Raw genomic sequence first — 25045 nt, 5'->3', positions numbered from 1 at the left:
AATGTTTCAGCAAAATAATACTTTACAATTTGATCCGATATTGAATGCTCTCTTTTTGGTTTATTAAATAACTATAATGTATCTGAAAATGAATCAGTTATACGTAATCCAAAACGAAATGAACTATATGTTCGCAGCCATAATAAAATGTCAATAAAATGTTAATAATATAGAAATAAATATGATTTAATTTCTCTTTGAAACAAGAAAATAGTTTTCGGTACATTTGATCTATTTTATCGATTGCAAAATATTAGATCTGTTTTCTGTGGCTGAACCAGTATACACTTTTGAAATCTAAAGTGAGATACGTTTGATATTTGACGAAAGCAAAAATTAAAGACAGTTTTAGTGCAATCTCTCTAGTACAGGAATAAAAAAAGGATCTATTATTGAATAGTTTATACAATATTTAAACAGAGTTGGCAAATAACGCATTATTTGTAACGTCGTTATCGTAACGAGTTACTTTTTTCGGCAACGAATGGGTAACAATGTTAGATTTTCTTGTAAGTAACGTTCATAGTAATGCAATTACATTTTTGGTGTACGGTAACGATTCACTAATTACTTTTATCGTTACTTTATTTCTAACTATGTAAAAGTTTAGTCGTAACTATAGCCTTAGAAAACGGAGGTAAAATATTGACGGTCTGTCCAAAAATATTGATTGGCTATCCAAATCACGCGATCACGACGCCTTTTTTTCATTGTATTCACAGTTAATATATATAGACTAACTATAGTATAGACTAACTCAGATATAATCTTTACAGTATATTTAATTTCTAAAATTTTTTCTGTATCATATCTTACAAATTAAATATACGTATATAATGCAGATTACAAACAATATTATTTTTTTATTATAATATAATTTTACCTTTAGTTAGAATATACGTCATTTTTGTTTTTTTTTTTTCGAAATCTGCACCTGGCTAAATAATTCTTTCTATCCTTTCCTTCTTTTTAAATATACAACTTCATAAATGTTTTTTAAAGATGTTAAAATATATATAAGAATTTATTCAAAATCTTTTTGTTTGCAAAAATTATGGAAATTAACACACACACAAACGACTCATCATGCACAGTAAAAGAAAATTGTATAGGTATTAAGAGTTAAACGCATAATTTAAAGATATCTTATTAAAAGTAATACGAAAAATAAATTTATTTAAGTATAAAAATTACAAAAAATGCAGTATATATTATGTAATATGACAGAATCTATTTCATTCTTGAAAATAACGCACGATGTTTACTATAGGCATATATTTTTTTAACTCTATTCCTCTATTAAAAAATACAATTTTGACATCTTTTTTACATTTACTGCAAAAATCTACATTTAATATTCTATTAATATCAAGAAAAAAAGATAATGAAAAAGTAACGGCTCCTTATATTTTGAGTAATAGTAACGAGTTATTTTTGCAAATCAGTAACGAGTAATGAGAACGAGTTATTTTTTAGAAAAAAGAACGGTAACGATAACGAGTTATTTTTATGAATGAAATATAACGTCGCCAACTCTGTATTTAAATATAACTTGCATTTATTTATATAATTATATTGTTTATTTTCTCGCTTCTAATATCACACTTCTTTTCAGATAGCAACACTTCAGTGAAGCATTAAATGTTAAAATGGAAAACTTTACATTAAAATAATTGAAAGTTGATTTAATTTAATTAATGTTAAACAAAAACGATATTTCGTGCTGGAATAATTCGACATAAACATATCATTTAAGAGTAATTCTTCTCACCAACGAAAAATGTTTTCTCAACTTTTGAGAAAACTTGCATTTTTTTCCTGAAATCAAAACTACAAGTGTCTAGAAGATTTTTCAAATATGAATACACAAGTTTTAGTTTTCACAATTTTTTTGTGCAATTTTTTTGTGATCAAATTTAAATAAAAAATTTTAATTATATTTTATACTTTTCCTACAAAATTAGAATGTTTTTCGATCATGACACCGTATAAGGAATATTCTAAGCATTTTGTAGGAAAAGTATAAAATATAATTACAATTTTTTATTCAAATTTGATCAAATTGCATGAAAAAGAGATCAAAAGCATTGGGAAAACTAAAACAAACTTGTGTATTCATATTTGAAAAATCCTCTAGATATTTATAGTTCAGGTTTCAGGGAAAAAATGCAAGTTTTCTTAAAACTTGATATTTTTCATTGGTGTCAAAGAATTATTCTTAAATAATATATTTATGTCGAATTATTCCAGCACAAAATATCGTTTTCGTTTAACAATAATTAAATTAAATCGATTTTCAATTATTTTAATGCAAAATTTTCCATTGTAACATTTAATGCTCCACTATTGCTATCCGAAATTGTGACATTAGAAGTGAGAAAATAAACAATGAATGCAATATGTTATATTTAAATACTATTCAATAACAGATCTTTTTTTTATTCCTGTACTAGATTGCACTGGAACTCTTTAATTTTTGCTTTCGCCAAATATCAAACGTACCTATCTCAATTTAGGTTTCAAAAGTGTACACTGGTTCAGCTACAGAAAATAGATTTAATATGTCGCAATTGATAGAATAAATCAAATGTACTGAAAACTATTTTCTTGTTTCGAAGAGAAATTAAATCATATCATAATTTATTTTTACATTATTAATTTGACATTTTATTATGACTGCGAACATATAGTTCATTTCGTTTTGGATTACGTATAACTGATTATTTTCATACATTATAGTTATTTAATAAACCAAAAAGAGAACATTCAATATCAGAAATGTAAAATATTATTTTGCTGAAACATTCTTGCATATTAAAATATATTTCATAACAATGTTTATGTATATAGTGCAGTGTCAAATATATTATTGCAGACATTCGCCTATTTCTTAAGAATTGTTTAATAATTTCAATGGTACAAAAGTAATATAGTAATAAAGTAATAAAGTAATATGTGACATAAAATATTCAATACAGAACACTTTCAAAGCGTTCAGAATTGCGTAACTATCAGATCATCAAAACTCAGTGAAAAGTTACAGCAGACAAAGATAAAAAAAACCGTTTTAAAGCTTGAAACTTGTACTGTAATATATTTTTGATTGTTTTTCAAAAAATTATTATGTGCATATATATATATATATATATATATATATTCTATTTTTTTTAAATTGGCGTTCATATTACTCGATAGAGCAATGTTTCAGCATTAGGAAATTGATTTTTTAATTGTGATGACTTTTGTCGGAATAATGAGTAATCAAAGATTATTTCTTTTTATTTAATTAAAATAAAAAAAATTGTAAAAATATTTAAAAAAAAATAGTTTCATAGCCGAAACCTCAAATTTTCACGATAAATAGTGAAAAAATTCGCAAATTTGTTTTGAACAGATCTACAAAATGAGACAAAATTTTGTTACTCTTCCAGCTCGTAGTTTTGTATATGTCAAAATTACAAAACTCACATAAGCTCAAAAAATATAGTAAGCTTTTCAAAGTAGAGATTCCCAGTTTAAAATCCTTTTTCTAAATTTTAAATTTTGTTCATTCAATTTTGTTCATAAAAAAGATGTACATACAATTTTGGGTTAACAAAATTTGAAACAACTTAATATATGCTGAAACATTTTGTATATATATTACACGTATGTTTAGGTTTATGCAATTAGCATTTGCTGTAGCTAAACATAGGTTATAATTATAATGTATATTTGAGTGTGCAATTTTTCTTTTGCTATATTAGTTAGCTGCTAAGAAAAAGTATTAATGCTTGATCTTGATATGCGTTTATGTATACAAATATACCTACACACACACACACGCACGCACGCACGCACGCACGCACGCACGCACGCACGCACGCACGCACGCACGCACGCACGCACGCACGCACGCACGCACGCACGCACGCACGCACGCACGCACGCACGCACGCACGCACGCACGCACGCACGCATCAATATCAAGTGTTAATACTCTATCTAGATCTTAGCAGCTAGCTATAGCAAAAGAAAAATTGCGTAAATCTAAATATACATGTAATGCATACAATTATATCTCACATTGAGATATATATATAGCCTATGTATGGCCTATATTGAGATATATGTGTGTGTGTGTGTGTGTGTGTGTGTATGTGTGTGTTTGTATGAAATATTATACAAAAAAATAAAAATTGTAGCGATGATTTAGAACGTGCAAAAAAGATAATTTTGTTAAGAAAAAATATTTTTTTTATCTGTGCTCTAGCAGAGATGTATGGAAATATACATATTATAAGATATTACAAAGATCTCAACTTTTCCGTATAAGTACTTTAAATATTCAAGATGTGATGATACCCAGACAATAAAAAGTGTCTAAAATCAAATCGAACGTTCTTTGTGTATAAAAAAACGACTTAAAAACGTCTTATGTTATAATTTTAGACTTTGCGTTGTTTGTATTATATAAAGTTTTTTTGCGATGCAGAAATTGCATGGTTATATTGTTCTATAAATAAACAAAGTATTTTAAATTAAAATTCTTGACATTGTTTAAATATTTGTATATAAAAATTGATAAGTACAACACATAATTAACTAGCTTAGCTCATCAATCCTTTTAATTTGTTTTATTGTTAATAAAATATCTTGTTCCCTTATTTTGTTAAACACTAATTTTTGCGTCGCAATGAAACTTGTAACTGCATTTTAAATATTTAAAATACTTACACAAAAAAAGTTTAGATTAATTTTTCATTACATACATTTCAAATTTTAATATTGTAATAAAAAAATAATAAAGTAAATAAAAATGTATTTAATAGAAATAAAATGCTTGAAATACAACTATCATATGTATATAGTTTATTATTTGAAATATAAATATTAGCACATTTGTAAAAAAAAGGATGTAATATAACTTTAATATTAATATTTTTAAGCGAAATAAACATCACGCCCATGTAAGATTGCAGAGATGAATATTTCTGAGTCACATTTTGTGAATGTAGCACGATTATATATTATATTATATGAACCAAATATCGAGTTATCATCTGCAGCCTTAAAAAATGGATCTTGCTATGTAGCTTAAATCCACTTTGTCTGGAGGCAGTAGTGCATGGCAATATTTTGCGATTACAAGTTTTAGGTCGTCATATCTCTCTCAGGTTTCTTTATGTTTTGACGTACGCCTTTACTACGAGCGTCCGCTTTACAAGCAGCATAGTATAATACATAATGTCACAAGATGGACTCGTTTCTCGTAGGAGAAAATAACGAATATGAGCTGTTTGCGCGTACCAAATGCAATACTTGCATTGCTGCAGGGTCAACATTTTGAGTAATATCTACATTAAGCAAGTGAATAAATACAATGTGAGTAAGTAATGAGAAAATGAAAATTATGTTATTTTTTTTGCGATTTCCTCCAAAACGAAGCAAAAACGAATGTATCTCTACACGACCTTTTTTCTTAGTTTATCGATCCTCTACACGCTTCTGAAGTTTTAACATTTAAATTTCAAATCCTGTATATCAAATGATATAATTGATTACAGTTAATCCATTTATTTAAGATAGATTGATATAAAATAACTGGATTTTATATTTATAGTCTATGTTAGATTTGCGATTTCTTTTATTTTTGTATATGTGAACCTAATATGGCTCAAAATGCTATAATCTTTTTTTAAAATCATAATTTATTTAAGTATATATATTTGAAATGTTTCATACTTTTTAATGTTCAGAAATGTTCCTTCTTTTGAATTTGACGATCAGTTTTTAATTTCAAACTCAGCAAAGATTACAAAAAGGTCACAAAACTTAAATAGGCCATATACGGTGCAATTACTTTATTTAAAAACAGTGTTTAAAAATATTATTGAATATCTTATAAAATAAACTATATATATATATATATATATATATATATATATATATATATCATATATAATGACAAGATATTATACTTAGAGTAAATAGTATTCGAACATTTCTCTAAACATGAACCAAATGATCCAAAAGATTATAAAGAAAAGTATAGTTTTGATGATTTGGTGTATCCAATAAAATCTAAAATTAAACATTCTATAAATAAAAATGAGAAACTTAAACTGGAAAGATTAAGCGAAAGTGAGATTTATTACCTTGTATATTTCATACGACTAACTTTCAACATACTGTCATTTTCATTAAGTCGGTAGAGCCGCATGCCCTGATAATGATTAATTAAGTATTCTGTCCAATTAAATTCCATCATGTTAAAGTTAAATAACTGTTTATCTTTCTCTTCGAGATTATCCCACATTGATTGAACATTATCAATAGAATATGTCCATTCTGTGTTACAGAAAGGTTCAATTGCTTTACAAAATTTGTCTACCTTCATATATAATTTCCACATACTGAAATATATTGAATATTATTAAAATTGTTCATATTATTAATATAATTTTATTTGATTTAAACAGAAACCATTATAGTAATACATACAGTCGTAGTAGTACATACAGCTGGTCTCAGAAAGGTAGCAACACTTTTTTTTAAATAGCAGCCTAATCACCCAGCGATTAGCTCTTATTTGTGTATCCATGAATAAGAATCAATCGCTCGGTGAGCAAGCTGCATTTCGAAACCCATCGAAAAAAAGGTGTGGCAACCTTTCTGTGACCGGCTGTACCTTAAGGTTCAGTTCCACAACTTACGATTACAACTCTTAACCGAAGTTCAACTTATTCACTGTCTCTTTCCAATTCTAGAATGGAAAGAGATAAGAAGTGAGAGTTGTACTTCGATTAAGAATTAACAATAAGTTAATTCTTAAGAACTTAAATGAGTGTATTCAGTATCATGACCGTTTACTGAGTGCTCAGTGAGAGGTTGTAGTACTGAATGCAGCCAATATAAGACACAGTATTTATATTTAAGGTTAATGCACATCAAAATTTTAGTCAGAAATTGTAAGTGACTTAAAGAAAACATTATAGACATAACAGAAAATCTATTAAGGCTGTGTGACTTGGTGGCAGAACGAAAATCTACTAATATTTCCTTGTGCAAGAAAAAATTTAGAATTAAGTTCACGACGCGATAGAGGTTGGTATTCATAGTCGATTCTTACTTTAAGACTGTCGTAAGTAAAATCTTAAGATATAAATCAACCCGAGGACTGTATTAAGATCTTAAGACATTATATTAAGGCAGTTTTAAAATAAAAAACAGACTATGAATACCGCCTCATGTTTCGCGTTTCATAGTTGTAGCCCTTGGGTGCGTTCCGAGTTAACGAACAAAGCACATGATGCATCATTTGTCCTCGTTGTTCATCAAATAATAAAGAATAAAACGATACATCAGCGTAACTTGGAATGCACCCCTTGAAATTTATGAACATTTATAGAAAGAGAGGGCGGAGATTTAAAGAGAGACACCGTCCAACTGCACACACCATGTAATCCCTTCCATCATGTTATAACGTTTCACGAGCGTTGCTTCTGCACACAGGACGCAGCAACGCTTGGCCCCGATGCAGTAGCCAATCAATTTATTGCTTTTTGCAGTTTTATAGTTATGATTACAATTTTTACGTGCAATGGTCTTTGCTTGATACCTCGGGCTACGTCCAATACAGATACTGGCGGCATCCAAAAGTAAAGCAGGAAGGAAGTGACCGAACCAAACGCAAAATCTGTATGGTATCTTATGTTTGAAGAGAGTCATTAATGGCAAGTATATGGCATTACGTAAGGGATATATTTTATTGATGTCAAGTAATGCATGAATGTATTCATTCCAAGTAGGGCCATCGACTGGCGGAACGAAATTATAAACAAGCACATTATCTGTATGGCTATAACATAAATGTGTATTTAAATAAACAATAAGATATAGAAGTAATGGCCACAACGATCAAAGTTAAATCTTTGATGCTTAAATAATTTATCTAAATTACTAAATATATATATATATATATATATATATATATATATATATATCATATTTATATATATCATATTGATATATAGTTATTAATTTGAACTGCCGATTTTTTGAACTTATAAACGCAATTAAACACTATAGTAATATCACGTATTAAATTAACAAGTAATTTTAATAATTTGATGCTCAATCAAGCACCTTATTAGAAAGATGTTGATGTGATGAAAAACTGTAAATAAATTTATTGCGGAAAATATTACCTTGGTCGGAATCGAGAGTCGAACCTATATTTCGTACGAGCGTTCTAAACCTTTAGGCTACCAAGGCCTTAGTAAAATAAGAAGTTTATAAGAATATTATAACTTTTTGCTCTAATAATATCTGTATGCAAGATATTCTGAAATTCGCGGATCAGAATATCACAGAAAGAAAGTTTTTAGTTTTTAAAAAATTAAGTAAAAATGATATTTGTGAATTTTTATTTCAAGCAATAGTTCGACAATTTAAACTTTTATTGTTTCATAAACTGCTTCTTAAAATAAATATTCACAAATAATTTTTTCATTTAATTTTTTTAAAACTTTCTTACTGCGATATTCAAAAAATTTCGAGACAACCTGTATAGTCGAAGAGTATCATATAGGGATGTTCCATATGTCCTGGACAGGCTGAATATCTCGGAAAGTATGCACTTTTGAGAAAATGTTTCAGATAATGTTACATTATATAAAGTAATGCATTTAGTGATGTTAGAAGTTTGATCTTGGGTAGTTTCTAAGGTCAGATCGAGGTTACATCGATTTTCTTTAACGGAATATCTTACTTTGATTCCAGAGTCTAATAAACGATGTCGAGAGCTATCCAAAACATTACAATAAAGTTATGTTTTATTGAGTACTTCTCGAGTTATGATGCTTGAAAGTATATCGTGCTTGCAGTATCACCAGTATTAGCGTTACTCAAGATGTCCTGCCAGCTAAAACCTCTTGAATGTTGTTTATTATGTACTGAATCATGTCCTGGATAATATTTGGCAAGATCACGACCATTAGAGAGATTATACCTTTTATATTCATTTTTACGTAAAAATGAATTTTTAGTGCAAAAATGAAAATAAGAGGCATACCTTCTAATGGCCTTGTTCTTGACAAATATTATTCAGAACATGATAAGGAACAACATTCAAGAAGTTTTAATCGTCAGTCGGTTACATTGTGCAATGCTAATGCCAGCGGTATGTACTGTAATTTTCAATCCTCTTAATTCGAAAAGTAATTAATGAAAAATAACTTTATTGTAATGTTTTGAAAAGCTCTTGACATCAGCTATTAGATTCTGGAATCAAAAGTATGGTGTTCCATTAAAAATACATCGATATAACCTGATCTTGGCGACACCATTCAAGATCAAACTGCTAACATCATTAAATACATCATTGCAATATTTGTCTGAAACATTTTTCTCAAAAGCGCATACTTTCCGAGATATTCAGTCGGTTCGGGACATCCTGTATTATAATATATATATTTATTCTTTAATACAATTTTCTTTCAACACATTATATTTATTCTTATGTACTCGTTATTCCTCATATTTTTATAGTTACAATAATATAAATCATAAAACTGATCGTACCAGTATTGACTGCAGACATCATACGCACTAGCAATTAAAGCGTTTACGGTAAAATCAACAGGCACTATATTCGCCTTGTAAGCGCCATTACAGTGGTGAAATCTTACGATACCGAGTAGCAAACTCCTTGCGAAACCTGATAACCCTGAATACATATTGTCGATCCAACCGATAAGTGGTTCACTGGCGCTAGATATAACTAAAACGCATCTTAATTATTCCTCTGCGTAGATGCATGAATATTTATATTAAATGTACGCAAGTATGCACGCACTCCACGGTTGTTTAGAGTTATTTTAAAATTAAACTTTCACATTATACGGAGTGTGTTCTAAGTACGTTAAAAGACTTTAAGAGATGATTCCTTACCAAAAAGGAATTTACCTCGAGGAAGGAAAACCTCAAGATAAAAATTCTATATGATCATATCTTGTAACAGTTTGATTTCAAAGGTATATGATATCAAAATAATAAAAAGATGTTTTTTCTTAAAATCTTTCTGGTTATTTTAATGTATATTATTTAATATTATATGAATTATATAACTTTATATGTGTTTAAAGAACATGAAGCCGATTATCTTTTGAGGTTATACATTCTTTTTCATTCAATCAGAAGCAGACACAAAGATAAAGCGGATAATGCTTTTTTTTATGAAAAAAATTGATATGCCAATGATTTCTTTATGTTCAAAATTTTTTTATGATAAATAGGATATCATCAGAAAAGCATTCGGGAAATTCACAGAAAAATGTATCTGTAATATTTTCGATAGAATAGTCATTTCTGAGATCAATATCAAATAAAATGATTTTTGGAGTCTACAAATTTGAATTTATTTTTTTCCTCGGAAATGATTATTCTATTGAAAATATGTTAGAGACATTTTTTTGTTCATTTATCCCAATTATCTTGAAAAAATATTAAACTTAAAAAAAATCAGTGGCATATCAATTTTTTTTCTAAAAATGGCATACTCACTTATCCTTGAGTCCGGCTTTGATTGAATAAAAAAATAATGTATAGCCCGAAAAGATAAGGCTTCTATTAAACATACATCAATTTTTTAAAACAATCTGAATGATTTCTGAAATTTATGGAAAAAACGGAATTTTTTTCATGTTTGATTACATATCTTTGAAACTAAGCCGTTTTAGACATTCAGTCATATAAAATTTTTGTCTTGAATTTGTGTGAGGAATCATCTCTTGAAATCTTTTAGCATATTTAAGACACACCACATAGATGTGCCATACTATGTGTTGTAAACTAATCGTACAAAACGGTGGCAAATAGTTACACTGTATATAACTTATACATGAATGGAATTTAGTAAATACTTCGCTAAAAAAATCTATTAATTTTTATAATTAATTATATTGTTACCTATTGCAGGTCGAAATATTCCAAATCGACTTGCAGCTTCGGTTTTAAATAGTCCTTCTGAAATTGCCTTCGTGAATGTGAATGTATTCGGCCATTGTGAGGAGATTCTGTTCAAAAATGATGAATTAGCTTCCTATATTTATGTTATATAATATATTTAATTATACTTTATTATTTTTGGAATAGAAGAATTACTTAGAAATTTTCTCTTCGAATATGTTTTCGGGTAAGTTCCGTGCGAATGTGATAAGATGTTTATGATTAATGGGATACGAATATATACGTTCTTCAATATGTTTTACATGACAGTTTGAGTATATTGTTGACACATGAATAAATGACTGAAATAAATGATAAATTTAATTTATGTTTCTTTCTTAAAATAAGTAAAAATTTAATGACATATATTAATTATATATACATGTATATGATGTACATTATATATATATATTAATTATATATTAATAATTTTTGTTAAGTACTATTATTAAAACATATTGTTAGATTAGTTACCTTCAACTTCCACATGCATGTTGCAAGTTTTATGATGGTAGCAGTAGCATCAACGTTTACTATTGTAGAAATTTTGAGATTTTCGTAGAATTGCATATTCGTTGCTATATGAAAAATTATCTTTACCTGATAATAATAATCGTTACACATTATTTTAAGTATAACAGAAATATAAAAAAAGGAGAGAATTTATTTCTTTGTTGACAGTTATCCCAGGTAGCACAGAGTTAAAAAAAAATTCAATGATATGTCATCAATTCTAAATTCATTTTCGGATGCAAAATGAATTCTTTTTTTTGAAAAAATTCTTGTCAAATAATGAACTTTATTATATGTTTTCAAAAGAGGTCTATTTTGCAATAATTAACGAGATATTCTTTTCTAAAGATTATCGAATAAGAACATATTCGGCCGATCATTTCACCAAATGCACGAGTTATTAATTATTAAAAGTCATCATATTAATCCAGCTTACCGCCTAATAATGCAAGCGCACAGCGAGATGCAGCCGCACAATGATCGAGGTTACTGAACACCTTATTAATAGTAAACAATTTGCCGCATACATAGCTATCTCGATCGCTGAGCGATTACATGACATCTCGCCATGCGCTTGCATTTAGCAATAAGCTACGCTAATACAACGATGTTTAATAATTAATAATTCGTTAACTATTACAAAAATTGAAAAGATCACTTTTCGATTCAGTTTAGTTCGCTCTATTTGCATATGAAAATTGTCCTAAATATTCTGGGATACCTTGTGTATAACATGTTATATGTATATAGTATAAGTTTTTTTAGATAAACATTAATTTTTTACGTTAAAATATAATGTATACAGACGAGAGAGTAACAAGTGCACTTTTAATTACCTTATTTATTAGCATGTTTCTATCACTTTCTGACAATCCCAAATCTTTGATATTGCAATCTCCTATGATTGGTATGATTTTTTTGCGAAAATAAGGTACTTCTTTTTTTATTCGGTCATAAAGCTGTGGATTATATAGATTTATATAACAATGGTTCACAAATATATTATGTTTTGATATAGTCAGTGTGTTACTAACCGGATCTTCAAGCATTTCGTCCAACAGATTTTCAGGGCTTTTATCTTTTTGCGAACGTACCATTACATATATCATAGAAATATCAGGACAGCTTCGTAACAGTTTCTCGATCAACATTTTTCCAAGAAAGCCTGTTCCTTCTACCAAACAAAATATAAACAAATTAGAAAAATAATATACATACTAATGTGACCAAAAAGTAAAGTAGCGGCTGATGCAATAAAACCAAGATTGTTACTTCAAAAAAGTAAGGCATTCCCGTTACTTGAAAAGGAACAATTCGTTATTTTTTTTATTATGCTGAAGTAAGTTATTAGATTTTAAAATTTCATTAGCTGATAATTTAATATTAAATGTGAAATAAATGTTCAAATTTGAAACTCTCTACTAACTACAGTTTGTATATAGGGCAAGCTTTTGTTTATATTAAACTTACCTATCTGTTTTATTAATTCTTTATTTTCTTAATATCGTTATTTTACTGTATTCATTTTTATAAGAATTTGGATTATACACATTAAATATCATTTTTAAACGTTAATGTTTCCTGGTGGAAATAAATCGGTGAAATCTTTATCAATAGACTCATTTCAGTATAATTTATGAAAATGGAATGAAATGAATCAATTGATAGAGATTTCAACAATTTTCAATGATTTAAGTGATTTATTTCTACCAGAATTACTATTATTTGTATTTCAATATTTATTTGTATTTCAATATTGCCCGTACCGTAAAAATTTACAGTATAATATCATATATGTGATATGAATTATATATTTTCAACATTGGTAGTGTCTATTGGACACTATGAAATATTAGACAGTATGAAATATTAAGTACAAAATATTTTTTAAGAAATTAAAAATAAATTGTAAAATAAGAAAATAATAGGGAACTGAAGTAACGGTAAAAGTAACGGCTAAATTCATTATCATTATTGTAAAAATATAACGACGTTACCGTTATCGTTAGACAGAATAGAGTAACGATTGTTACTGAAAAAAGTAACAAAAGCGGTAATGGCGTTACTTCCTAATCTTGAATAAAACGCAAATATGAATTTATTCACATTCAAATTTATTTGGTTCTCTTCAAAACAATCACCTACCACTGCAATATATTTATATCAATGTTACTTCCGATATATCTTTGACGCACATTAATAGTAAATTTCGGGTATAGCCTTTAAAACGTGCAGTGGTATTCTTTTTTATCGCGTTTATCCATTCAAAATGATATCTATGAGGAAGAGTTCCACATCGCTAATTGACCAATTTAAAATAAAATATTCTTATTGGTAAAGGAGCGAAAAGTTGGTAACTTTGGTAAGTTTGTAAAATATGCTATGATTCTTAACGGCCAAATCATGGCCGAAAATTTCAGAATACTGCTGAAGGTTTAAGATTATAAAAAAATTATATATAAAAGAATGCATTTTTTCAAGATCTCTTACAAGATTCTCTTCTTAATATTAATATTTTATTATTCAATATATAGACAAGAGCTACAAGCCAATATTATATATTTATTAACAATATTAGAAGATAAAATTATAAAACAAAAGTAGAAAAATCAATAAAATTTATAACAGAATTTAATAACAAAATTTACGATGGACATACATTTCAACTTCACACGAGATCATTTTCAATGTTGTTAAATTCAATTTTATTAAGTCCTATTATCAATTTTATTGTTTTTTCTACTTTTGTTTTATAATTTTATCCTTTAATATTATTCACAAGTATTTTATATTGTCTCGTAGCTCTTGTTTATATATTGGATTTTGAATCGTTTGAGCCGTTTTCTTATAATTTTAATTCTACTAATATTTAATTATTACTCTTGATAAATACCTGTAATAAAGATTGTCTGGCTGGCGTAAAAATTTTGTATCGGTGTACTGTATGCTTCAGTTTTCATGTTGTATTTACAGCGAGGTCTGTAGGATAGAGATTAAGACTTCTGAGTACTTCAATTTCACCCAAGAACTCTGCGTTGACGATACAAAATCAGATGACGGTCTGATGGAAGATACAACATGAGATCCGTTCGGGCAGGCGCTATTAGTTCTTTTGTGTGTTTATCATTCTATCTTTGTTCTCTATAGAAAGAGAAACATAAAGTGTGTTCTCTTCGGAGCGCCAAGAGTGAATGAGACAGCGTGCTCCTTCTCACATTAGTCGCTTGTTTCAAGGAACCGAATGTTTTCGCAGCATTCTCGGCCGCTCGATGAACCTCGGCATCAAAAAGGGGCGAGGGACATTCTAAGGCCATATTCATGCTGATAATACTCGAGCATTATTTGTTTCCATTTAATATTTAACGAACAGTGAGGATAAAATAATTTTTTAGCGTTGTGAATCAGACCGCGATTTAAATAACAAATAAGTTTTAATAAATTGTAATAATCGAACCCTTCCCATTAGTTCATAATAGTATACATTATGTTAAGATGCAACAATTTACGAGATATTTAATTGTTTACGATTTTTCATGCGCGTTGTATACCTCTTTCATAAACTCGAGTAGCAAGAACAGCTCAGTAGAAGTTGAATTTTATCGGATAAAAATTATAAACCAGCATTTCTCTTCACGAAAATCTTCGAAAGGCCATCAGAAAAGAAATACGTATGTATATTTTAGATTCGAGATTTGTGAAGAAAATATGTGAAAGAAATCGAATAGTTACAAAAAGCACGTTTTTCGTTTATAAGACGAAAGATATTGATTGTATGGAAAAAAGCATATATGAAAAATATAGGTATTTGAAATAGCTACAAAATGAGACGTGGAACATTAAAATCGATCTATTAGTTAAATAGAAAAAAATTAAAAATACCAAAAAAGACCTTTTTTTCAATTGCTCTCTGTTCATTGAGATTTAAACGCAAGCTTTGAAATTCTCGTGAAATGTAGAACAAATCGTAATGACGAACAAATCTAGCTCTGAACGAGCCTGAAATGATATGTTAAAAGCCATGTGTTCACTAAAAATCTGTCTGTGGAAAACTTAATTTCCTCGTCTTTGAGCAATCGCGCGACAATTTATAGAGGTGATATTTCTTCTTCAAGAGTTGCATTATCACACTAGTAACAAAACGATTTTTATCACGTATACTTAACAACAAAACGATTTTTTGCAGTTAAACTGTTTTAAAACATCTTTGAAAAGTGGGTATCTTTTTTCGTATAAAAAATGAAATAATTCTGTTAATATCATATCAAATAGCCGCTCAGTAAATGAGAATGGATTTAAATGGATTGAAATTTTTTCTATCCGAATGCATATTTAAAATAGTGAATACATTTTTGTTTTATTTAATTGAATTCAATTAGATTCATTTGAATGCAATTGGATTGAAAAATTGCATTTCCTATTCAAAATTTTGAATTGAACAGTATTCACAATTGTGTGTGTTGTGTGTTTGTGTGCACAGAAAAAGCTAATATTTTTAGATTGAGAGGCATAGAGATATGCTCCATGCAATTCCTATAAATGAATAAAAATGCATTCATGATTGAAAAGCATTCATTTTAACATTCGTGAACCAATATTTCTGAAAATCTGAATCCATTTTTAATTCATTTCAATCCATTCTCATTTGCTGGACCCAACATACGAGAATGAATTAAAATGGATTAAAATTTTTTTAATGCGTACTTTAAATTCATGAAAATGGATTGAATGGATTGAAATGAATTGGATTTTAGCTGATATTAGTTTAATATTCGAAAAAAAAAACATTTATCTTAAAGATTACAAATTTTATTTCCTAATACATTTATAATAATTATACCTAATATTAACTACTTCAAATTGGCATTAAAAAACACATCTTAGTTCCGAACGAACTCAGCGTACTTGAAATATAGGATTCACACTACATACGACATCGATCATATGACGTCCGACATTCATCGTTACAATGTAATACCAATATTATTATGTAATCAAGAGTAATAAAAAATATGTACATGTAAATATGTAAAAATATGTAATACCTTGTAATACTGCATTTGCATAGCATGAAATCTTCTATATTTTGAAAATTACGTATATCCAAACAGTAATATGCTTGTAATATTCCACAAACTATAATTCTTTAATTGTTACAATAATAATATAAAAATATAAGTTTTTACAATATTTATGTAGTACAATCTTTTAGTGCAGTCGTTTTTAAGATATAATAATTAATTTAATCCGTTTTATATTTAAATACAATATTTATTGATCTATTATTTGATGGCCATTTCATTAGCTAAGTTTTATATTTATTTTACGAGAACAAGTCAATAAGTTTTTAGAAAAACATAGTAAAACATATTTTTTTTTTATCGATTCATTTTCATTTTTCATCATAGTCTCCTTTCAGCTCGATATACTTAATCAACGATTCTCTAACTTTTTCAAGCCGTACAAATAATATGATTTGTTCAACCCTTCAAAATAAGCCTCTGTTTCGGCGATAAGCTGCTCTCTGGTGATGAATCTCTTTCCTCCGAATCATTTTTTCAGGTTTGGAAACAAGAAATAATTGCAGGGTGTTAAATCTGGCGAATATACTGAATGGGGCTGCAATTCGTAGCGGAATTCGTTGAATTTGGCCGTCAGTATCGGGCACATGTGAACCCGTGAATTGTCTCGATGGAAGAGCACTTTTTTCTTCGCCAAATAGGGACGTTTTTTCTTTAAAATGTTGTTGAAACAATAAGTTCAGGTCCAATAAGGCTGCATCGTGATCGTTTGCTTCGACGGAAGGTAATTGATATGAATTATACCGCATGCATCCCAAAATCTGTGACCATCACCTTTCCGGCCGACCTCACGGTTTTCTCCTTCTTCGGAACTGGTTCACTCGGTGAAGTCCATTGTTTTTTTAACTATTCCTTCGTCTCGGATGTGAAGTAATGGATCCATATTTCGTCCACAGTAATGAATCAATGCAGAAATTCATCTGGATTACGTTGAAACCTCTCCAAACCTTGTTTTGAAATCGTTACACGATCGCGCTCATGGTCCACAGTGAGCAAACGCGGCACCCATTTTGCCGATAGCTTTTTCATGTCCAATTGTTCGTGCAAAATTGAAATCACTGTGCCATGTGATATGCCTGTGGCCTCAACAAGCTCGCGCACTTTCACTCGTCGATCAGTCAAAACACTATCGTGGACTTTATCGATTTCTGGCGTAGCAGCCTCAGTTGAACTTCCCGAACGAGGTGCATCATATGTGGATGTACGATCACGTTTAAATTCATTCACCCAATTGTATACAGTCGCAAACGCTGGTGCAGATGTGCTATGACAACATTATCCAATTCGACTTTGATTTCTTTCGGTCTTAAACCTTTCATACGTAGATGTTTGATCACTGCACGAAACTCGTTTTTTTCCGTTTTGCAAAAAATACAAAGGTTATTCGCTTTAATCGTCTACAGAAATGAAACCACGCGATGAATTCTGCTCAAAATTTGACAATAAACTTGAAAGATGCTATTTGTCAAAAAGTAATGTGACATGATATTGCGAGTGTTCTCTGACAGATTTTCTAACAAGTTATTGATTTGTAAATATGAAATCAAAAGATTGTATAATATCGTGTTTGGATACAATCAATGCATCATTATCGGATAAGATGATAAGCAATTAAACTGCTGAAAATGATTTATCGAAATATTAATTACATGATCGATGATGTATTTATGCCTGATATGAATGCAAGAATAAACCAACGCCCGAACTTTATTGATAAATTTTATACCGTTATTTATTAATCGATTTCAATTGATTCGGAGTGGTTTGGAATTAAAAAGTATCACTGCGATTAACTTACCAAGCGACTGTTTTATTATTTTAATGTGGATAATATTATTGTGTAATTTGTTCGGGGCACACACATACATGCTTTATCCTTAAATAAATTTATCCTTCAGAATTAATACTATACTTATTGAAATATAAATAAATATATTTTGTCATAAAAAAATGCTTTTGGAAAGCACGTATCACTAGAAATGCGATTTGTAGAAAAATTAAAGTTCGTGACACATATGTGTAGAAATAATTTACATTTTGAGTCTTCGTAAAAAATTTATTCTAAATACATTACATTGCAATATTGCTGAAACGTTTTGTTGCATTATAACAAAAAACGAACATCTTAACATTGTTAGAAGTTTGCAACAATGATTCAGCAACGTTGCACATGCGCACACATTAGCATCCTATTTTGACAGATTAATCTGATTTAACATCTGATTTATTAAAATCACCAAAATTATTTTCCAGCTATTATAAAGTAAAAAATAAGAGATGTTTTATTCTTTTATAAACAATGTATATATATATATAATATATATATTAGGTGTTGGAATTAATTCGTAGCGTTTTACAAGTGATGGGAAGTACTTTCATTAATGTATTTTTTAATGCTCATGTGAAATAAATAACATTCTTTCATTAAAAAACGCTACGAATTAATTCCAACCTAATATATATATATATATATATATATATATATATATATATGTAACAATTGAGTAACATATTGAACGCTTAAGATATATAAATACGAAGATAAATAGCTTGACAAAATTATTTAAAAATATATAATAATTATCTCTTTCCATGCTTGACATACTATTCTTATTTTACATCTAATAAACAGAAGATGGAATAACAGAAATAGCGATGTCTTCCCGCATTGAAATTGATGCATTCGTCAATTTCAATTTCTGTTTAAAAGTTGTTTTGTTTATGAAAATAACTTCAGTATCAGGAAAGTGGCTGTTTATCTCAACATATAAATAAGAGCATGTGTAGCGAGATGAAAAGCTAATATTTTACAATTAAAGCACAGTATAAACTAAATTAATCATTGAATTAATTAATCAACATTTGGGTATGTAATGTTTGAAGAAGTTATTGTATAATTAATAAATTATCAAAACAGATTTTAATTAAAAATATTTTTTGCATTAATGCACTAAGGTCCGATTGCACCAATGTTACTTTGATTTTAAGCGAAACTTAAAACTTTCTCTATCTCGTTTTAAAACCGAAAAGAGACAGGAACAAAGAGAGTTTTAAACCTCGCTTAAAATTAAATTAACATTGATGCAACTGGCAGTAAAGAGTTTATTTAATCTTAAAATTTTATTACTTTATATAATATATTTATTTGTATTTTTATGTCAAAATTAAGGAGAAAACCACAGGAGTAAGGGAGAATAATTCCATTATTATTTTAATATTAATATTTATTTTAAGAGATTATTCGACTAGTCCAGGCAGTACAGAGTATTTATAAAATATTTTATAAATATTCTGTGCTGTCTGAGAGAGTAAAGTTAATTAATTTTTACATTTTCGTTATTTGTTATAAAATTGGTTATTGAAGAAAACACTTTTTATATTGCGCTTTTATTCATAAATTTCTAAAAAAAGTGCTAGCGTATAATGGTCAATAGTCATGTTAATTATATCAATTCTTCTACGATGTTTTATTATTTTGTATATATACAAAATTTATTAAGTTTTTTGTAAAGACAAAGAATATTTAACATATCAATATTCTAATATATTCTAATATATTAATATTTTAATATATTTGGAAGAGATCATGGCCATGAAAAAGTAATTTATTTGTTGTAGAAGGAAGACTGAAGCGTGTATTTATTCTTTTAAAATAAATTTAATGCTCTATAATTATAATTTCCTTTAAAGCTCAATTATATGCTATCGTATTTAATTGCTTGAAAATATTAATATTAGATCGTATTGCTACTATTAATTTATTACAAGAAACATTAATTTGTTCATAGAATATTTTTTTTGTACATATGTATTTACAATGCTTGTGCAGTAAAATAACATTTACATACACGTAAAGAGGTGCATATACAAAAATTCACAATTCGCAGTGGTACCTGTTAGCTTTGTTCCTGATTGCTTTCTGCTATAAAAAGCCAGAAAGGATTTTCATACAAAATCTTGAGTAGATACACGGTGTCTCATTACATTTTTGTTATTCGGCAAGGATAACATGATCACTGTCTTGTACTGTGTCATTTGTAAGAAGACACACAACGCTTTATTACAATACAAAATATAAAAATCAGGGCTAGAATTATTATATTGAAAAAAAACGAGCATTCCATCTGATGAATTTATTTTCATTGTAAAATTCATATTATCTCTCTTCTCTCTCTCTCTCTCTCTCTCTCTCTTCTACTTATTTTATTACTAATACACTAAGAGCTTTAAATTTGGAATTACTCTGACATGAAGCATTTTTACTGTTTGGTCTATTAGAATATAATCTTTTCATAAAATCTGTTATTAAATTGAATTTTCTTATGAAAAATGAATTTATTTATATGTATACATAGATGTACTTCAGAACATTCAATTTTGGCTAAGATACATCAATCACTCAATCAATCAATTGACTTTATATAACGTAATTATAAAAACTTTAACTCATATATGATTCCATCATATATGATTTTTTTGCATTTGAACAAAGAAGTAGTTTTAATTTGAATTTTTTACTACTCACTGACACAATAAAGATTTAATTTATTTATAATATTTAGTTATATTTTGTCCAACCTCTGATATAATTTCAGTAATTTATTTATATTCATTCTAACATTTGACTATATTTTATTTTTATTTGACTATTATATTTTGGTTGTTGGTTTAAAACTTTTAAAGTGCACGTATAAATTCAATAATTATATAAAAATATGTTTACCTTAATATGTTTATTAATAATTTTATTTTAGAAAAGCTATGAAAAAAAAGAATGTAGGATTTGAATGTGAGATCTCCAGTTTACTGATCTCACATCTTACGCGCATGACCACGTAGAGTTTTACATATTGCGTTTATGAATATGATATATAACACGCATGGAAAATTGTAAATAATTAATATCTTGTAAACTATTGCGTTTTGAAATCAATTTTGCTATTATACATAAATGGGAAAGGTACATAATTACTAAAATTTATTAAAACGTGTATGTTATCTCTAATGTCCTTATACTGATATACACCGAGCGGCCGAGATTGTTGGGAAAGCATTTTCGGTCTTCGCTTGTACAGCGACCAGAGCGAGAACGTTGGGCTTTCACTCTCTTTCGCTGTCTCGTTCGCTTTCGACAGGAATCATATTAGTTTCGTACGTATATGAATACACAACTACACAAGAAGACGGAGATTATATTTGAAGTTAGCAGCCCTGAATCCAGAGCTTCATGGTCCTACCACGTGAGGTCTTCAAAATCAAATCGGATTTGGCTCGTCACTCCTGTCGACCCTTAATGTTTAAGAATATTTTGTACATATTCTTAATATAATAACAAAATTATGAAAAAATATCTGAGTATTCTAAATCACATTAAAAACTTTCTCTTCCAAAAGGAACAATATTTTTCGCTATGAAATCACATCATAAGGTTATACGTTTAGCGTATGAACGGATGAAAGATACAGCCATATTCTGTCATTCTTTTGGATATATTCCTGATGCATGCGGAAAACTATCATACAATTTCGGGGTCCATTTCACATAAGTTTGTCCTAAGGAGTAAGGACGGAATCAGATCATGCATTGAAGATTTAAAGATTAAAGATTAAAATTTTAGCAATGAGAACAAAGAAATTTTGGCTCCTTTTGTTCTGAATGGTCAAATTTCAATCTTTCAATCTTCAATCTTATTCTTCAATTCATAGTCTGATTCCGGCCTAAGGAGCTCCGCATAATAAAAGGAACAGGGAACAGAGAACAGAGAATAAGAATTTCAACTTATTAAAAATCATGTATTATAAAATACATATGTGTGTATTTCTGATAGGTTAAAATTCTTGTTTTCTGTTCTCTATTTCCTGTTTCTTTTATTGCAGATCCCCTTAGTAGTCTAGTAATATATATAGAAGTCTGTGATCTTGTCTAAAAATTTCGTGTTTATTTGTAAGTTAATGCTATTGGTTTGTCGCTTTATGTAAATCATTTCCGACATTAATCTTTTATTATAATTTCGTTTCAGTGTCCAAAATTTCAATATCGTCCCAATCAAATTCATGATTGTAATGTAATCTATATTTAGTTACTACTGATTTTATGGCAGTGTTTCTTTAGATATGATTTTTGTGTTCGATTACTAGTCTTTAGTTGTTTGTCTTCCACATAGGTTGCACTACGATCCTTCCACTTGATTTTGTAGACTACATTCTTCTTAGATAATTTAGGACAGCGGAGATTTATAGCTCCGACATACTAGCGCGATGTCGCGCGCGACGAACATCGCGCTGGTGTGCCAGAGGCATTAGAGAGACATGCTTGCAAACTAAGCACACCATTGGTTCGGAGAGATGCTCTTAGCGTTATTTCTATCATTTTATCTTCGTTATATTAGAGGTAAAACAAAGGATGATACAAATAGCTCTAATAGCGGCCGTAGTCAAAGTCTCGCTACAAATGCTTTGAAGCATTTGATGAATCAATTAGAAAAAAGAATTTTACAAACTGTGACCAAAAAAACGCTTCAAAATATTTGCAGCATCGCGTTGATTATACTTAGCGTCTCCCCGAACAAACGCATCTCATATCTCTTCCACTAGATCGTCATCTGATTCTATATCGCTATCGTCAACTCAGAGTTCTTGGTTAAAATTGAAATACTCGGGAGTTTTAACTCTCTATCCCACAGACCTCGCAAGTCTGATTCCGGACTAAGGAGCCGCATAATAAAAGGAACAGAGAATAGAGAAATACAATATCAAAACTGAAGCACACAGAACACTGATACAAAGTTTTTACGTCAGACAGATCTTTATTACAGGTATTCATCAGGAGTAATAATAAAGTAAAATATTAGTAAAATTAAAATTATAAGAAAACGATTTAAAATCCAATATATAAACAAGAGCTATAATATATAAAAAGCTACAATATAAAACAAAAGCTATAAAACAATATAAAATGACACAACTTATTATAATATTGAGTATACAAATAAGTTTCCGCCGTTTTTTATCAAAAATTAAGCATTTATTGTGAAAGAACAGTACATAATGTTTTATTGAAAGTATTGTCCATCGCTAGCCACTACTTTTTTCCATCTTTCTGGTAGCATACAGATACCGCGTTGGAAGAACGCTTCATCTTTTAAGGCTATCCAATTATCGATCTAATTTTTGATATCTTTATATGATGTGAAGTGCTGCTCAGACAGCTATCGATCGAAATAGATGGTAATTGGAAGGGGCAATGTCTGGTGAATACGGCGGGTGGGGTAGAACTTCTCAATTGAGTGTTTCCATGTAGGTTTTGACCGGCGCCGCAACATGTGTTCGAGCATTATCATGCAAGAAAATAATTTTGTCATGCCTGGAGTAGTGGGCGTGTTTTTCCTTAAGTGCTCGGCTCAATCTCATCAATTGTGTTCGGTAGAGAGCTCTAGTAATGGTTTCGTTCAGTTTGAGCAACTCATAATACACGACACCAAGCTGATCCCACCAAATACACAACATAAGTTTTTTTCCATGAATATTCGGCTTGGCTGTCGATGTTGAAGCATGGCCAGGTGATCCCCATTTCCTCTTCTTTGAGTAGTGGATCCATTTTTCATCACCAGTGACTGTACGATGCAAAAAACTCTTTCGTTTATGCCTGACAAGCATCATTTCACATATGGAAAATATCGGCGTTCAACGTTTCTCGGCTTCAGTTCATATGGAACCCAATTCCCTTGCTTTTGAATCATTCCCAATGATTTCAAACGATGTGAGATTGCTTGTTGAGTCGTCTTCTAATGTAAGTGCAAGTTCCTTTTGCGTTTGGCACGAATCTTCATCCAATAATGCTTCCAATTCCGCGTCTTCGTACACTTTCGGCTTTCCGCTACATTCTTTGTCTTCGACGTCAAATTTACCGTTCTTAAACTTTTGAAACCACTCACGACAACTTCTCTCACTTGAGGTAGCCTCACCATATGCTTCCACAAGCAATCGATGAGCCTCAGCTGCAGATTTCTTCAAATTAAAGAAGTAAATCAAAAGTTCCCGCAAATGACGCTTATTCGGCTCAAAACTCGGCATTTTCGCACAAAAAAAAATATATGATGCTGATACAAAATCGCTAGTATTTCAAGATTATGTTGTTGACAGATGTCCAACCTTACGATATAACGTTTTACAGACACATGACGTTTTGAGACACATTTTTATATATATGATATCTTTAAAATTTGAATTGAACATTCTGCGTTTAAACCTATAGCTTATAAAAAATATGTAGAAAAAGATTACATACGCCTCTTTGTCATAATACATGCATACTCGTAATGTGCATTACATGCACATTATTTGCGAAAATGTTCTCCCTCGCATTATCAATTAAAAAAAATTTAGTTTCACTAAAGCATTGACTAGATCAAACGTAGCGATTAAAATAATATCTGCGACATTAACAATTCCTTGCTGTCGGCAAGG

At 29.2% G+C, this 25045-nt stretch overlaps 2 protein-coding genes across 7 annotated transcripts in view; one reads left to right on the top strand and one right to left on the bottom strand.

The window, feature by feature from the left end:
• LOC105145287 (putative fatty acyl-CoA reductase CG5065) overlaps positions 1-25045 on the top strand; it is a 91304-nt gene that overhangs the window by 4284 nt on the left and 61975 nt on the right. The gene's annotated exons all lie outside the window — the stretch shown is intronic.
• Positions 5961-16285, bottom strand: LOC147909343 (putative fatty acyl-CoA reductase CG5065). Its single transcript, XM_087407222.1, has 10 exons — positions 14396-16285; positions 12537-12676; positions 12339-12461; positions 11464-11589; positions 11146-11291; positions 10951-11057; positions 9565-9763; positions 7601-7840; positions 6138-6395; positions 5961-6063 (listed from the first exon to the last, which is right to left on the bottom strand). Exons 1-10 carry the CDS (start codon positions 14460-14462, stop codon positions 5961-5963), a joined length of 1509 nt encoding a protein of 502 aa, XP_087263348.1. The 5' UTR covers positions 14463-16285.

This window comes from Acromyrmex echinatior, chromosome 6 (genome assembly GCF_024713525.1).
Source record: "Acromyrmex echinatior isolate Ae372 chromosome 6, ASM2471352v2, whole genome shotgun sequence".
NCBI lineage: Eukaryota > Metazoa > Arthropoda > Insecta > Hymenoptera > Formicidae > Acromyrmex > Acromyrmex echinatior.
Note: the sequence above shows the minus strand (reverse complement) of the source record. Positions and strands in the feature narration are given on the sequence as shown.